General features: G+C 44.2%; 1 protein-coding gene across 2 annotated transcripts in view; it reads right to left on the bottom strand.

Moving 5' to 3' along the window:
• Nucleotides 1–18,392, bottom strand: part of LOC119655248 (ras-like GTP-binding protein rhoA) — a 152,740-nt gene that overhangs the window by 52,333 nt on the left and 82,015 nt on the right. Inside the window, exons 1-2 of one of the 2 annotated variants that reach the window (XM_038061041.1) lie at nucleotides 2,781–2,859; nucleotides 2,116–2,435 (exon numbers count right to left, since the gene is read on the bottom strand). In XM_038061041.1, the coding sequence (XP_037916969.1) occupies nucleotides 2,116–2,250 (135 nt within the window). In that variant the 5' untranslated portion in view covers nucleotides 2,251–2,435; nucleotides 2,781–2,859. Of the gene's footprint in view, nucleotides 1–2,115; nucleotides 2,436–2,780; nucleotides 2,860–18,392 lie in introns of those variants that run through there. The other variant, XM_038061039.1, reaches the window with a different exon arrangement.

Below are 18,392 nucleotides of genomic sequence, written 5' to 3'. Positions count from 1 at the left end.
CAAATGCTAGGGGGCGCAGTTTAATAGAAGCTTTCGCGCAGATGGACATGGTTTTGGCTAACGAAGGTGCTGTAAACACCTTCCAGAAAGGGGGGTCAGGCTCAGTTTTAGACCTGACTTTTGTCAGCCCTTCGCTGGCGCGTGGTATGTCCTGGCGCGTCAGCGAACGCTACACCCACAGCGATCACCAGGCAGTTTTCTTTGAGACATGTGTCGAACCTCAGGGCAAAGAGCTAACCGAAAAAGATTTCAGGCTGGTCTGCAAAATCTTTGGATGAGCAGAGCTTCTTAGAGATGTGGTTAGATCAACCTGATATAGCAGGCGCCTCTACGGAAAGAGCTGTCCATCTGGCTCAATGCATCGCCAAAGCATGTGACGCGTCCATGCCTAGGAGGTGCTCATTCCCCCGTAGAAGACCAAACTACTGGTGGAATGATGAACTGACCGGCCTTCGATCAGCCTGCGACCGAGCCAGAAGAGCGGCTCAGAGGGCGGTAGGTAGAGTCGATCAAGGGCAGAAAGAGTGCGCCTACAAGGCAGCCCGCAAAACCCTCAAGCTCGCCATCCAGCGAAGCAAGAGGAAATGCTTTAAGGAGTTCTGCTCAGGAGCGGACATAGATCCGTGGGGGAGAGCTTATGGAATCGTAATGGGACGATTTAGAGGCCGTTCGTCTCCGCAGATCACGTGCCCCACCCTCTTGTTGAAAATCATCCAGGGGTTATTCCCCCAGCAAGAGGAGAACACCGACACATTCCCACCACCTCTGAATGTGACGGCAGTCCCGCCAGTCACCAGAGACGAGCTGCTGCAGATCTGCGGCAGAATAGGAGACAATAAAGCACCGGGTCTGGACGGAGTACCGAATAAGGCCCTTAAGCTTGCCGTGAAATCGCCGCAATTGTCGATAGTTATTTAACTGAAAGGAGGCTCTGGTACGACACTGATGACGGACCGCAGGAGTACGTCGTTTCCGCGGGTGTCCCGCAGGGCTCCGTATTGGGCCCACTACTGTGGAACATCATGTACAACGATGTACTTAATCTTCCCCTTCCGGAGGAAACCACAGTGGTGGGTTACGCTGACGACATTGCAGTGGTTGTTGTCGCAAAGCATCTCGAAGATGCTGAGTTATACTCAAGCGAGGCAATCAGTGCTGTCAAATGCTGGTTAGAGAGCTCTGGTCTGACGCTTGCGGAGGAAAAAACGGAAGCGGTCCTCATCACGAAGCGCCGGAAGAGAAATTACGCCTGTGTTAGAGTCAAGGGGAATCATATCTACTTTTATTTTTTATTTTGTCAAGGGGAATACACGTGTTAGAATGTATAGAATTTTGAGAGTATTCATTGAGATTGTAAAATACTAAACGCCAAATTTGATTCCATTATCCAGCGAGAGAGAGAGCGTTCTTACGATACACACCTCTTAATTGTCACTGAGGGCTTTTCATATGTAAATGTGAAATTTCTAAATTTCTTCCACATCTGATTATCTTTTTCTGTGACCTCGAATCTGTAAACTAACCGATAATCTCCATAGAATTTTCATATCCGTATCGACAAGTGTTTCAATCACGTCAAAACCCCTTTTATGGTGTATAATAGATGAGTCTGGCATTCCAACCTTGACAACAAGGTGAAACATCTTGATTCCACTAATTTTGTATAATTCATCTTGAATATTGAGTGGTACCATACCAGGTACGAAACGATTACATCTTGAGGGGCCAGAATATAATTAGGCATCCCAAAGAGAATTGAAAAAAAAAACGTTTACTTTATTATGAGAGGCCAGTTTCCTCAGAATTGGTGTCTGTTCTAGGAACTGAATGGACGGTTTTATACATAGTGGACGTATCTCTCCAGGAACATCTCCAAAATAAGGTAGCTGGCTTTATTGGGGTTGAAAAAAATTTAACTTGGAGAATTTTGCTTGAGACAATGAAGAAAATTAGTGTCAATTTCGTCTTCCCACATAGGACTTTAAAGTAATTTTTTGCTAAGTGATACAAAGCATCCAGAAGTGTCCGACAAGATGGCTTCCTGGGTTCTTTTCCTCAATACTTTTGATACTAAATTGGAATAATATAATGCGTAAACAATTGCTTCATACTTACATCGCTGAACGTATCATTAACAAAACGCTGTATGAGGGCTGTCTTTCCACACTTTGCCGGTCCGACCAATACAACTTTGACTTCTTTGAACAATCCGGGCCGCTCCAATGAATCCATCATTTCTCGTTTCGACATTTTTGTGGTTTTCTACAGTTTTTTGTAGTATCTTAATTTGTATTATATTACGTATCCACGTATCCACTTGATCGTTTCGTTGGCTTGTGTAGGCAATTCTCTTACACCTTTTGTTGTTTTTTCCCTCCTGCTTTGTAGTTCAGAAAAAAACCCTCCTGAACTCACTCAAATAATGGTCTCTTCGGCTGCAAAAAAATTAGAGAAACATTAATTATGTTAAATACCATTTTCAACTAATGGAAAGAGAAATGTATAATTAAATTATTAGATAATAATGAACTCAGATTCGTTGAGGTCACTGAAAGCAAAATTGAAGTCGATTAATCATTTCTACAGTGGAAAAATCAACAGGTTCATGCTTTGCGGTCAATAAAGAATAATTGTTGAAAATAATAACAAGAAATCAAAAAAGTCACCATAAAATATGAAATTAGACTCCGGAAATTGTAAATCCAAATTATAATTTCTGCCATAAAGTAATAGCTACTTATTAGATAATATTTACGTAAGGCGCCAGTAAAATCACTCACTTGCAGTTTTTACAAAGATAACCGACGAACTGTGGCTAATACAACAAACCTGCCCCAATACGTCAAGCTTCAGCATAAAACGCTGTTTTTCTGATTAGTTGACATCACATTTTGCTGGGAGAAAATGCTTATCGCCAAGCTTTTTATTAATTACCGTGACGACCGATTTCAACCCGGCCGACTTATAGAAATAGGTATAGAGTTTGTCATACCATGTCGTAGATACTACTTCAATCTTGCTCACGCGGCATCGTGGCAACAGGTCTTTCTTTTTCAACACTTTCTGCTGATAAGACTCTTGTCGCCAAAGTCTAGACAATGTCGCGGATTTTATGGTGGTGGCACAGATTCAATACTCCAGTAATAAGTAATTAATTTAAATTGAATAGAATGAGGAAGTACTAAATATGAAATCTATTAGGAAATAGTGAAGCTTGCTATTGAGAGCATAGTTTGCTGATTCAACTCATTTCAAGTGGAATCCTCTCCTAGATATATGGCGGGCCGATCTGATTATGCGTCGCATATTTCGGCAAGTCCTCACACGATCTCCCCGCGATGACCGCTGGAAACCGCCTTCAGAAGGGCCAAGAGCCTGTAGGGCCGGGCTGGGAGCAGGCTCATGCCACTGACTAGGACCTGCTTGTCTGCTGGTCATGTGTTAAGGGCAAGTGGATCTGGCGAGGGGATGAGCCGAAGCAACAGCCCGGAGATCGTCCTCCCTGCACTGGAGAATTTACTAATAGGACTCCAAGCCAACTTGGTCTTTAGTATGTGAACTCTGAATACCTTGGGCACCTTCAGTTTCAAATAAGACCTTTACCCTAGCTGCTGGTATCCAGCCAGGAAACAGTAGTCGAGAGCAGCACACCCTGACAGGCTAGTTGTAGCGAGTACCATAAATAGTAGGCCTAAACCGAAACGCTCGACATGGGATGATCCCTCAAAAGTAAAGACCGACAGGAACGTCGGTCACCGGAAACCGACTAAGAAGCAAAGGTCCACTGCTGTCCTGCTCAAGAGCCAGTACCAGAAGGCCATGCATATTCGCAGCAAGATCGCAAGGAATAAGGAGGCCGGTACTGCCGACGAGCGAGATGAAAAAGACCCCGATATATACCAGGCGATTGTTGAGGAATACAATAGCAAACGTCTGGCAGACGAGCAGAAGGAGAAACCCACCGTTCGCAAAAGAAATCCGTCTCTAGACGAGGTCGAAAAAGATCACCAACGAGCAGAATGGGCAAGAGCTTGGATCCTAAGCGCGCTCTGGAAAAAAGCAAGCAGCAACAGCCAGTCGATGAGCCACGAACTGCAAAATCCTTCAGCGACTTGGCCAGGATCCACTTACGTGTGACGCTGGCGGATGGTAATTCCGCTAGTAGGAAACTAGCGCCGGAGGTGCGGACCAGTATTGAAGCCAGGGTCTACTGGACACTAAAGGAAAACACATGGCATCCATCCCCTGCTTTCATTCCTCTCAAGTGATCTGTGGGTTCCACGTTATAGTTATAGGAGTTCAAGGAGGAAGAACCTCAGACAGACAGTCAACCTTTTCTGCCCCGTATAAACGAAGAGTGCTTGCAGGCACTGGAGAAGCTCGACTATAAAGTGCGATTCGGAGTCAGAAACGCAATGATAAAAAAGTTCCGCTCTGCAAAACTGGAGGACCAATCGACCCCGCCAATGAACTGTTGGAGGAGATGAGGATCGACGGTCTGACAGGGACGCAAGCAAGTTATGCTGAGGGTAACTCAGATAAATTTGAAATGCGCCTTAATCTGTTGGTTAATCTGTTGTCTTCTTCCTAGAGGAGGACATCTACATGGCACTAATACAGGAGCTCTGGGTCAGAGCCGATCAAACCGTAAAAGGGCTCCAAAGCAAATAACTTCATTTATTCCACAGCACAGAAGACGTTGATCAGGACAGACCTAGAGCATGTATCCTCGCGAGAAAGAGTCTGCGACCTAATCGTGGTTAAACTGGAGTAGGCTGGGGCAGAGAACGTGTATATCTCCTCGGCTCACATGGCTCACGACCGATCAGCTCCGCAAAGAACCACAACATCTGACGAGCACCATAGCAACAAAAAACGCCAATCGATTGATAGGCTGCGTCGCCAATGCAAGGCATACGCTTTGGGGCAGCTCGGAAATCAACGAGAAAGGTGAGTCATTCTTTGATTTCATTCAGTAGGAGCGGTACACCAACCTTCCATTTCCCCTGCTCGGAGAACTGTGACGGTTATGAGGAGGTCCTTGATATCACCCTAATAACCGACAATGGGGTTCTTAGGGTGGAGGATTGGAGACTGTCTGACCAGAGATCCTTTTCTGATCACAGTTGGATACTTTTCTGTCTAGGTCTCACCGCAGAGGTCTCTAAACCCTTCAGGCACCCCAGGAGGATCGACTGGAGAAAGTTTGGTTAAGTAATTAGGAACAAACTCTCCGGTGCGTAAATTGGTAAGATTCGTTTGACAAACAAACTTGAATGAAAGATCGGGGCCCTGGAAAAGACATTCAATACGGCCTTTAAAGTCTCGTGCCCTGCTAAATGCAGCAAGAAAATACTAACAACGTGGTGGAATGATCTCCATGATCTCCTCAGCCTCAGGAAGCTGAGCAGCGAAATGTTCAACATTTTCTACAGGCGTAAATATTGACAGCCATACAAGGGCTACCTGAAGAAGTACAAGTCAGCCATCAGGACCGCCAAGAGGCGGTCTTGGTTGGAGTATTGTCAGAAGATCGGAAGCACCAGCGAATCTGCGAGGCTCAGTAAGATTCTGTCCAAGGAACATAAGAGCCCATCCTTTCTTAAAGGCTCCTGGCCGGAATCTTCTGGTGAAACCTTGGAGCTGCTGGTTCAGACGTGTTAGTCAGAGCCTTGCTTGAGGCGTTTGCAGCCACCCCAGTCGTGTGAGACTATCAAATTGCTAATTATCGAGGATAAGATCGGCTGGCCTATAAACAACTTCTCCGCATGTAAATCTCCGGGCCCAGATAGCATAATGCCAGCCATGCTACAGAAGCAGCAAGAATGGGTTGTGTCGTGGCTTGTTGAGATTTACCGGACTTATCTCTTTAGGATACGTACCAGAGCCTTGGAGACGCGCACGAGTGGTTTTCATACCGAAAGCGGGCATGTGCGGCCATGAGTCCACGAAGGACTTTCGACCAATCAACCTCACCTTTGGAGCAAGAGGAGAGAAGAGAAATGGGGCGGTAGTTCACAGCAAGAGGAGGGTCTCCGCTCTTGAGGATAGGGATTATAAGGGTCTCTTTCCAGAGATGGAGAAAGTAGCATTCTTCTAGACTTTTGTTGTCGATTATACACAGAGGGAGAGAAATGTGGTTTCTACAGTTCAGAAAGAACAGCATAGGAGACCCATCGGAGCCAGGTTTGACATTGGGGTCAAGATTACCAATGAGGAACTCAACCAAGGAAGGCGTAAGAAGAGGAATGACCAGAGATTCGGAGCAGTCTGCAAGAGGCGTAGAGGACGTAGGGGTCGAGGGAGAAAACACGGAAGAGAAGTAAATGGAAAGAAGGTCGTAGGATTCTTGTCGGGAGTTGGCAGTGGAGTCAGCAAAACTGCTAGACGAAGGGAGAAATTGAGTGGGTTTACGAGAATTTCGAGTGTGAAACCAAAAGGGTTTCAAATTACCACGGGCAAGGGCGGTTTCGACGCTCAATAAGTGGCTTTTATGCGCTTCTTTAACCATTGACTTCGCAGTGGAGCGCATATTTTTAAAGTGAGCAAGGTCGGCGTCATTTCTAGAAGCCCGAAACTTCTTCTACAGCGCATGTATCAGGCGAATGTTATTAAGAATCTCCGTTGTGAACCAAATTGGGTAGGAACGTAGGCAAGAAGGGGAATAGGGGACATAACAGGAGAAGAGATTGGACAAGATATTATAGAAGGTGCTTAGAGCTTGATCACACGGCGAGTTGCTTAATATGTGGACCCAGTTGAAAGACGTTAAAGCTGAGTTCAGTCCGTCAAAGCTGGCTTTGGGAAATTGAACTTACGCGCGGTTTTGGAGGGGCCCAAGGAGTTTTTGGTGGTATTGGAATTCAGGGTAGAGCAAGTATTCATAAAGGAAGAAAGTAGAAGAGAAGAGTGGGAGAGGTTGTTAAAAGGAATTGGAAGGCTAAGATGATTAGGACAATGCAGCATGGGAGGCTTAAATCTCCGCAAAGGAAGAAAGGGAGGGGAGGGAATCTGACAGTAAGGAGTTCAGACAAACTGTCAAACAATTGTTCATACAGGTGAGAAGGGGATGCAATGAACGCGAGGAAGTTGGGCCGGGAGAAACGAAAAGCAACACGGTCAAAAAGAAAGCCAGAGGAGGAGAAGACGAGTTCGGCGGGGAGTAAATCGTTTATTGCAATTATGACCCCACCGGCGGTAGATTTACGGGATGCATCCGGCCGCTGTCACAACGGAAAGTTGAGTACCCTTCCTGCCTTTTGTAGATACAGCCGGCATGGTGTCGCTGAGCTAGCATGGATAAATGGAAGGCCCCAGCTTGGTTCTTAAACCTCTAATATTCTGATAAATAACGCGGAGAGTAAACATGGATCCAGTTACATTACTCGGCGAGGCAGTTGGGTTGTCCAGAAGTTTACCCGCGAATTGGAGCGCTTGTATGGTTTGATGAATACACCTTCAGGCCAGAAAGAAGGGTTGCCGAGGACGTCAAATTCGTGAGAGTAAGTGACCTCGAAAGACGCAATCACGCGGTCGGTGTAGTTGACTTTTGTCAGTTGGACAAGGCAGGGGAGAAAGTAAACCAACTTTGCTTTTTATGTACTAAAGTACATCGTCGGTAGAAATTGTGAATTCTTGCCTGGAGTAAAGAGCTGTTTAAGTGGAGACGCCACCTTTAGCCCGGAGCCGCTGGTATGGGTGGATGAAGTGCCAGGATATATAGCAGCAGCGGAAAGTGGAGCTTCGTTGGCCATGGGGACGATGTCAAAAGTGAAGCGGCTATGTCCCGATTCATGACCTACTGAGGAGGCTGCGGATATTGTCCTGTTTAAGGCGTGGTGGAGCGAGACAGCATCGGAGGTTTGGTGGACCGAAACTCGTCGCATAAGGACCACTGAATCAAGGATGTAGAGCCAGTTAAAGCAACCCTGATTTAGAAAGGCATTGCAAATGGTGCATAGACTCTTGAGAAGATGTTGAGGCTACACTGTTAGCCACAGTAGCAAGCGCATTTTCAAAAGTCAAAGTCTCGTCGAACGAACTCCTAAGCGCCGGTAATATGTAGATAGCGACGGCTTAGCAGATCGTGGCATTTTTGGCTCTGCACCAGTGTTCTGATTCACGTTTTCGAGGGAATTCAGTGATTGTGCTGAATTTCTCGGCTTGGTTAAGTCATCCTTGGCAGAAGGAGAAGTAGAAATATTTGAAGATATAGTTGATATCGCCGGTAGAGGGACTCCATTCGGCTGTGGTACCAAAGTAGAAGAATCAACGGTGGTATGAAGACGAAAAGCCCTAAAGATGTGCTCTGCCTTCAGGGCCGTATCAAATGATGCTGAATTTCTCATCTCGGGAGTGGTGCCGAATGACATTTGGGAAGAAGAGATGGCGGTCATATATAACATCAAGACCATTTCCTCTTTAGTAGGCAAAAGTTCAACACATTAGCGTTTCCAGACCAGCCTCTTTCGAGGATTTTCACCTCCTTAAAAAAATGGTAAACTACGAAGAATAGTTAATGACAGTATATGAAGGAAGAGAACTCTGTTGGACAGCGGTCCTTGAAAATGGTCGAAAAGATTCCACTGTGAATTACATGGGTGTGAAGAATGAAGAAAAAACCAAACATTTGAGGAGTGGAGGGAGGGTACATGAACACCTAATGTACTATTATATACAGAACCTGTTCAAGAAGAAAATCTTGAGAACTTCTAAGGAGCCACCAATAGATAGTTCCCTGAGGAATGAGAGGGTCGACAATCAAGAAAATAATGAATTATTGCATTGCCTTTCTGGATCCAGAGAAAGCGTTTGACCGTGTACCACACGAACTCATCTGGTATGCTTTACGACAACACTTCGTGTCAGCAGAACTGGTGCGCTGGGTTCAATTGCTCTACCACGATCCGAAAAGTAAAGTTCGAAGTATGGCGGGTGTATCAAAACTGCTTAGTGTCTCTGCTGGTGTTCATCAAGGAAGCGCCCTCTCACTACTCCTTTTTCTTCTTGTTATGGACACCGTCACACGGGATATCCAACGTCCAGCGCCCTACACACTGCGTTCTGCAGATGATGTTTTCCTAGCATCTGATAGGAAAAATGATTTCGAGCAACTTGTCCAAAAATGGAATGATCGCCTCATGCAACACGATCTCAGATTGAATCTTATCAAAACTGAATTTTTGACGACCGATCCCCATGAAACAGGCACAATCACTGTCAGCGGCAGTGATCTGCCCAGAACTGAGCGATTTAAATACCTCGGGTCAACGCTATCAGCCAATGGAGAACTGCGTTATGAAATTGCTTCACGCATTAACGCAACCTGGATGAAGTGGCGTTCCACAACTGGTGTTCTTTGTGATCGACGTGTTAACGGACGTTTCAAATCTAAAATTTACCACAATTTCGTCCGTCCTGTCGCCCTCTATAGTTCTGGGTGTTGACCGACTATAAAAGACAATGAACGGCGTCTTGCGGTAATGGAGACGAAGATGCTACGTTGGACTAGTGGCGTCACACGTTTTAATTACATCCGAAATGAGGATATCCGCGATCGTTATGGGGTTGCAACGATCGTGGAAAAATTGCGAGAGAGGCATCTTCGATGGTATGGTCATGCAATTCGTACTAACGAGAAGTCACTTGCCAAGATTGGTCTGAACATGGAAGTCGATGGTAAACGACCAAAACGCAGGCCGATACAACAGAGGCTTGATATGCTGGATGGGGATTTAAGAGCCTCGAGATTGCACCCAGGTCAATTTTAGCGTGATTAACAAAAATTGGCCTTCTTAAATCTGATGTTTCGGAACCTGTGGCGGATAGGTCTCATAAACCAGACCAAACCAACTGAGACTACTGGGCGGCTACATTTTTTGATGATTTGTTTGTGAAAACACAGCTAGAGGTCGAGATATTAGCTCCAGTTTTCTGCTAGGAAAACGAACACTGGTTGTAATAAAAGAACGAAGGCCTTCGCCGTTCTTATTTCAGCCTTTCTTCTCCGGATGTTCTGAAATGGTACTCTGTCGTTTCTGTTGATTTAACGACACACGTTTGATCCCTGATATTCCATTGTCCACATCTTCTTTTTTCTCTAAAGAGTAGCACTTTTATGATTTCCTTTATCTCAAATTCCTTTACTCGCTTTTTGAACCCACATTTATTTGATTCGGGCATAGATTGCGCTGGAATTCGAGGATATTGGACTCTCCAACCCATTTGACTGGGTTCCAAATCTATCCCACATCTACTCGCAATTCACGTAAGCACTATCTATCTTGAGCAATTTTCCCAGAGCATCATTATTAGTATCCTCAGTTGTAACCATATTTGATGAAGAGTCAAGCTCTTCCAGATCCCGTCGAAGGGCCGGTGAACATCAAGCGTCTATAATGCCTTTCAGTTTTGCTTCTGATTGGTACATCAATTAAATCCACCCACAAAAGCTTCCAGTTCCCGCTTAATAAAAAGAAACCAGTCATGCCGCTTAGGTCTAAATTTGACGGTTTATCACAGAACGGGGTCTGCAAGACTGATTTCATTGTACCATAGTGCCGTAATCAGTGGCTACTTATTAGCATGGAGGTACGTCAATTCCTTATTAGTGTAGATCCTGGATTGGATCAACGTTTCGACCTGGAAGAAGAACTTCACCACTGGGATAAAGAAGAGTATCTTCTCCCTTTAGTATCCCATCCCCAAGCTCCTAGCCTATTTCAGCTTATAAAAACTGTTCCGCTCAAAACGTTTCACCATAGGGTCAAAGCTCTTACTGTACAAGACAATGATCTTGCCAGTCCTCATGTATTCCTCGGAAACTTGGGTTCTTAGCAAGAAGAATTGCAAACTCTTAACCGCGTTCGAGAGAAGAATCCTCCGAAGAATTTTTGGCCCCCTACATAAGGATGGACGATTCCGTAGTCTACGTAACGACGAAATCTATAAACGATACCATGACCGTCCGGTTGTGGATAAAATCCGGCTTAATATGTTACGGTAGGCGGGTCACTTAATCCGTATGAATGAGGATGATCCAGCCCGGAAAATCTGTAAGGGCAATATCTATGGTAGAAAAAGAAGACGTGGCAGACCCTGCCTAAAATGGAGCGATGGCGTAGGCCAGGATGCCAGACAGCTTTTAGGGATATCGAATTGGTGGACCTCGGCCCAAAACCGGGATGTCTGGAGTTCCTTATTAAGGCAGGCCTAGACCGGATACCGGTTGTTGCGCCGTTGATGATGATGATGATCCCCAGGCTCCGCTCGACACTGTAATGGTAATCCTCAAAAATTCTTCAAACCAATATATGCTGGGGTATAATAAAGCGAATAAGTCCAATGGAAATTAAGGAGGTAAGAAGTTGTCAATAGGTCCGTAGACATATTCCAAACATGAACATATGAACTCCGCGAATCTATAGCCAGATGGAATACGACCTGACGCAAATTAATTGGAGAACTTCGAAAAACCAACTGCTGAGGTTGTTTTGCCACTGGAAACCACAAATCCCAGCACGTTGTCATTGCAAATCATATTAGATTCTATCATAGCTACATGCATATATGTTAGAGTATCTTTCCAGTTACCATAATTTATTATGTACTGGCTCATATGCATATTAGTGCAACTTTTTAATGCGGTCAATGGGGTGCAACCATACACCCGTAAAATTAGTAGAAGTTAGTTCCCACGTTCTCATTATTGGGTCACCGCTAATATCATGGATACGTCTATAAAAATAGATAGTCAAAGAAATGATGGTCAGCGGAATCTGAAATGCAAATCTACTTTTGATTAACTTTTACCCGCTATTTTGCTATTTTTAGCGGAAGTTCCATATTTATGATATTAACTACGGATTCGAGTGGCGACGGTAGTGATGTTTTCAGCTATTAAGATAAACCACAAAATGAGATGAATGAGGAACTTTATGAATAGATTGACTGACCTGAGTTATTAGTGGTTTTATATTGGTCGTAAAAGTGAATACGGATGAAGATTTTCATGAATTGGAAAGGAGTCGTTTCATCTTTAAATATGAGGGTACCATGGGTGACTGCGTGGGAAGTTTACTGGTTATAATATGGGACGGGAAATAGAATTATCACCCTATTGATGGTGGCCCGAAATAAAATATCCCTGCTTGCTTATGCATAACCACATTTTGCGAAGGCGTGGAATGTAAACAGTATTAACGATGTAGGTGTCGTGTAATTTCGAATTAAAGTGTTAGATGGATTTCACATCCTTAGCACATTTTAGATATACGAAATTAGGTTGCTTTTGACCTTTCATTTGATAACAATCACATGAGGTTGGCTCAATCAATAAAGATAAGGCGAGATTCAAAGCAAGATGAAAGCAACATTAGCATGGTTAGGCGGGTACTTCCCCAAACTTTAAAACGATGAAAAAGTTACTAGCTGCGTCTAAATCGGAAGAAAAATTATGACGTAAGACGACTAGTTGTTTGTAATAAAAAGACATAGAAAACATTTTTGCTGGTAGAAATCAGAACAAACCTCAAGGATTGGTCGTAGGGAATACAGTTTTGGGAAGGAGATGGATACGATTCAAATGAAGTTTTCCAAGGACAATTATGCCACTGGTCCAACATAACACCTTCGTTTCCATTATCGTGAGGCGCCGTTCATTGCCTTTTATAGTCAGCCAACACTCAGAATTATAGAAGGCGACAGAATGGACGACACTGCGATAAATTTTGGATTTGAAACAACTAATCATTTTTGCGATAAATATTACGATATTATTTCTAATGACTTATGAAATTGGTCAATGGTGACTGCTTAACGGACGCGACCTAGAAGGGAGAGCTATTCCAAAAACCAAAAACTTAAAAATTTACTCAATTGACCATGAAGGTCAAATACAGAAGCTCCATCAAAATCAAATGGCAAATACAGAAACTCCATCAAAGTTTTCTGTCGACAAGCGCTTGCTTTCCTCTTAGCTAGACTTCAGTTCCTGATGATGCGGTTCGACCGCTTGCGTTTGCCATATAAATCTGGACCTGATTGCCGTGATCGAGAGGGAAGGTCCACGACGGAGCTCTTGCTCTATCGATGCGTCTCCTGCATCAGATGTTCAAGAAACGCGGCCTTAAGTTTCCCACTCTGTCTTAGCCTTCTCAGGCTATAAACATGGAGAAAGCCCCTAAACTAATATGAGTGTTGTGGATTAGAGAGGAGGAGTGGAAGAGGGAACCCTCAAAAGCTTATTTCATCTACCCTAAATATTGAAGTTATTTTCCTATAAAATGTCTGAGAATTTGAAAGTTTTTCTGTGATCTGATGCATCAAATTACTAATTAATATGGACAGAATAAAGTCCCCCATTAAGTTTGAATAAATTTCAAAAGATAAGCGACACCTAATTGAGTGGCTTCAATGATTACCCCCAGTATCACTAAACGGCTGAAGTTTCGAATGTCTATGGCTTGAAAATCTTGATTTTGTCCTATGACTAAAGTATTGCCCATTAGGATTCATACGCGATCTGAGTTGCTTCTTCCTTCTGAATTCATCAAATTTCCATACAAAATTCAGGAAAATTGCCTTACAAAAATCACTTTGGCAACTGCATTCAACGAAGCCAAAAGCAATTTTTGTAATTCTTTGGCCATTGATAACAAAGAAAACAATGAGGCGAGGTTCCCTGCACGAACTTTTCTCCACTTTGAGTTTGCTTCTTCGCGGATCCCTTATTTGCAGAATTTTTTAACCTCTAAGAACTATTCCAAAGCCGCGGTAATTGATTCGTCGTCCTGTCAAAATTCTGGATGAAAACTGTGTGTACTTTAAAAATTAAATAGAACAATACCTAAGAACCTCCGAACAGCCTCTCACGCACTACGGCCAATTTTGACGGCCTGGTAGTGTGCACTTTTCATAATGATTTCGTTGTGCGGAGAAAGCTCTAGGAAGTCTCAATGTTTTAATGATTTCAGAATTAATTTAAAATGAATCAATGTTCATTGAAAAAAACCAAGAACTCCATCAAGAACTTCGTCTGCATTGCTCACTACTCACTGTTTGTCTTCTCGCGTCAGCAGGCTTTGAATTTTCTGAATCCTGCCCCAGACTGGTCTCATCAAAATGACAAAATCCCAACAGAATCAATTTCCGTTCGCATACACTTCGCTTTAGCCAAAAACAAGCTTTAGAAATGCATTTAATAATATGCAACGAGAAAAAGGTTAGTGTTTGGTTCGGGAATATTGGAAAACTGGAATATTGAAATTTGGAAATATTTGAATAATTTTTGGTTTTTTTGGGTCTCTGGTCACTCCAGGGCATTTTTCCGCCGATTTCAATTCCCATCGGTTAGGATGTGACAGACACCTTCTTGGAACTTCACGGCATATCTAGCCATGACAGCGTCGGTACATAGTATTTAGGAGGAAACACAGGATCTAGGAAGATACTAGTACTTCATACCATTTTCAAAAATACCAGTTAGCGAAGAAGGATCGCTCTTCTTTTCGGGACGTACATGCTCTTTCCACCACTTTGAGTTGCCATTTTTCTAAAGGGAAGCTGGTGCGCGGCAGTCGACCGCCTCGCGACCTTTTATATTTTGTTAATCTTGAATTTCTCTTGCCATTTGGATCTCATCGAAATACGCTTCCCAAAGCGTAGTTGTTTTCTCATCCTTAAGGTGCTGACCCCGGAGCTTGCAATGCATCGCGTGATCGTCGTCGGTTGGAAATTTCGCAACGCCAACGCGAATTATACATACGAATTTTGGCTGCTCAGCCAGTGCAGGCTGCTAGCTTTCCGGTGCTCGTGCCAGGAGCACTAGTTATTTCAGGTCGAGTCAAAATTTCAAATTCACACGGTCACCAGCGACTTGACTAGGTACCATTTTACTATTTCGTCGCTGGATTTCGACACTATCCGACATTGTCCGCACATCGCCGGAGGTCAATAATTATGGGGCAATAAAATCTCACCGACTCCCCGGATGAGCAGAAGTTCCGCACGAGCCTTGAGCTGAATTTGCTACTCCATGCCCGTGCTCATCAAGAACCAAAACGAGATCACCTCTGTTGTCGACGAGGCAGACCAGACGGGTCCGAAGATCTGCACGACTTCACTCCCACTTTCATGGCCGGCGACACCCTTCTCTGGCCAAGGGTCCCCCAGCCTCGCACCACATCCGTTAGGCTCAGAGCTTGCCGCTCCGCAGTTGGCTATTTTGCAACTCACGTCACTCACTAAGCAGGCACTTCAACAGCGTCGACACACCATCGATCTCCAACGAGGCCGTTTGACTTCACGATGATGCCATCAAATGTGTGGCCGCTGCGCTATGCCTGGGCCCCATCTATGCACGGGTTACTATTGGTACCACAAGCACGGTTACCTTGCCATACGCTGCAGACAACCTTGCAGTTTTGTGATTCGATGCTCCTCTACTAAACGACAGGAAAACTAAAGCCGCCGGCGTTGTATTCGGCGACTATCACCGGCCACCACCCATTGGAAAAACGACTCTAGTTTTCGGATCGCAGCACTAAAACGCGGTGGGCTCCGGCCCTGCCCTCTACATCCTTCCGAAATGGCTCGTGGCCAAGCCTTTTTGGAAACGAAATCTCATCCTCTAAACAGCTAATACCACGCCCATTACCACTTACGACACTCAAAACCCATCTTTGGACCTCGGACTACCCCGACCACTTCACTTCTTGGGAGCAGACGCACTCACTCATCATTGCCTGGTAATTGATTTTCGCCTTCAGTGTCTTCGGGATAACAGAACGTGCTCATCCACGAGTTGCATACTCAGCCATGTTTCAGGCATTCATTCGTTCAACGCTCAGCCAACTCCAGCAATCCCACACGATGCCACCGCCGAGACAAGCAGTTGCTTTCCAGATATTTTAAAACTTGTTTTCTACCTAGTGAAATGACCTGTATTGTCGATCTCCCGGTACACCACCAAGTCATCACCGGGCAGCCAGTCTTCTCACGACCTCGCTGGTGAATGAATCACCACGGCAAAGAGGGAATCCGACATCTTGTTAGAGAGCGGCTTTATAAGAGCATCGAGCCAATAGGCCAGCCCCCACATTGTTTCAAAGGAAGGCGGTGGTTGGGGACTATCGTCAGCTCAACGCGACCGCCAGTCCTAACCTTTACCCGAGGATTTATGCCAACGGCTCGGTGTTCTTCGTCATCGATCTCGAACGGGTATTTTACCAAATATCCGTCGTCCCAAAAGACATATGCAAGACTGCAGTCACCATGCCTTTTGGCCTGTTCGAGTTTCTGGTCATGTCGCTCAGACTTCGGAATGCAGTGCAAATGATGCAACCCCCCAAAGCAACCCTAAACCATCTGCTCAGGAATTTACCGTCCGTGCAGGCTACCAAAATGGCATTTTAATGTTTTCGGATAATCACGAGCACCATCATCGATATCTCCAGCAGCTCCTCAACGTATTTCATGCTTTGGAGCTCCAGCCCAAGTGAAGTAAATGCCAGGTTGGCTTACAAGAGGTTTTCGGCCACTAGTACCAAAAACAGAAGCCATTTCGGAGTTCTCCAGGCCAGCGAAGTTTTCACAACTTAGACACTTTCTTATAGATTTAGGGGAAGTGATTGATACATCTCATTGACTTTGAGTTTACAGCTTTGGTAATGCATGCGCAGTAGTGGGATTTGGAAAAATGTTTCTCTATAAAATTTGTATGTTCAAGAAGGGAGGTATTTTGGCGCAGGATATCATAAGGATCAGGATATCATGGTAATATTTACAAGTCCCGGGGAGACTTTTCGGATTTCTTTGTATGTCTTCTTCTTTTTCTTCAGCCTTTGTCCCGTTCACAAGCGGGGTCCGCTCGTCGTGATCCGTCTCGCCATTTGGCTCTATCGAATGCCTGATCTGGGTGCAATCTTGAATCTTTTAAATCCCCATCAAGCGTATTAAGCCACTGTTCTTTCGGCCTGCCCTTTGGTAGTTTACCATCGACTTCGATGTTCAGACCAATCTTGGATTTAATTCGATGTTGGGGAAACGGTTATGGAGGAAGGATGGCATACAGGATGAGGTTTTTTTTCGCAGATTGAAGTACCGAGATTGGGTTTCATTTTTCAAGAAGAAGTACTGCGAAGGGCATTTTGTTTTAAATAAAAACCGTCGTCGTAGGGTTCTTTTTTGTAGGAAATATCATCTGGGAGAGAGATAAAGTTATGATTATTGAAGGAGGATATTGGCACCAGTTTATCACATGTCAGGTGAATTATTTTAGTGTACTGCCGAATTGTTTTGCCTATAAAGTATCATTCGATACACCGCGGTTTTGAGGTATTCGAATTGGGGAGAGACTGGATCTATGAGTTTGATTAATAAGTCAGCCCGAAACCAACCTACGCCAAGCCCAAAGCCAACGCGAAAGTCAATCCAAAGCCAATCCAAAACCAGCCCGAAGCCAACGTAAAGCACACCCAAAAGCAATGATGCTAGGTAATGTGGTGATACTTGGCATTACGGTGATGCTTGGTAATGGGATGATGTTTAGCAATGCGGTGATGCTTGGTAATGCTGTGACGCTAGCTAGTGAGATGATGCTTGCTAACGCGGTGATGCTTGGTAACGCGATAATGCTGGGCAATGCGGTGATGCCTGGTAATGCGGTGATGCTTAGTAATGCGGTGATGCTTGGCAATGCAATGATGCTTGGGAATGCGGTGACGTTAGGTAATGGGGTGATGTTAGGTAATGGTATGATGCTTGGTGATGTGGTCAAGCATGGTAAACTACATACTAGCATATTAAGTAGAATGTATGAATGTATGTAGTTTAAACCATATCATTTATGTAGATTGCAGCTGAGGTCTTTTTTTCCTTTGCTTCTGACAACACTATGCATATCCTTCAAATCACCTTGCATTCGTGGCTCAATATAATCTCACATGTACCGAACATGTAATCAACTAAATTTCACCTACTTAAAGTTACAACCTGTCCAATTTAGTAAATTCACTAAAAATATGATTTTCATCTTTCATATGCTCATATGAGAGTAGTTGCACATATGTATCTGCTATCAGGCCATACATACCATACACGTTAATAAAACTCCAAACGTTCTTCAGAATTTGCGCCCATAAACGTACACATAAAATAAATCTTTTGTCGTTAATTTCAACATCAATTTTCATGTACGCTCTGACGTCCTCACTCACGGAAAAAGTATCTTTCAACCATACCAGATACAAGCGACCATTCAAGAACGAGTACCGTGAAAATGTAATCATTTTAAGCTCTGCAAATCTCCGAGCGAGAATGGTACTTTAAATCCAATTATCATGTTACAGATAAATGCTACATAATACCAGTACGCACATATGTACCTACCATAG

Source organism: Hermetia illucens, chromosome 4 (genome assembly GCF_905115235.1).
Source record: "Hermetia illucens chromosome 4, iHerIll2.2.curated.20191125, whole genome shotgun sequence".
In the NCBI taxonomy this organism is placed as follows: domain Eukaryota; kingdom Metazoa; phylum Arthropoda; class Insecta; order Diptera; family Stratiomyidae; genus Hermetia; species Hermetia illucens.
This window is presented reverse-complemented; position numbering and strand designations above follow the sequence as displayed.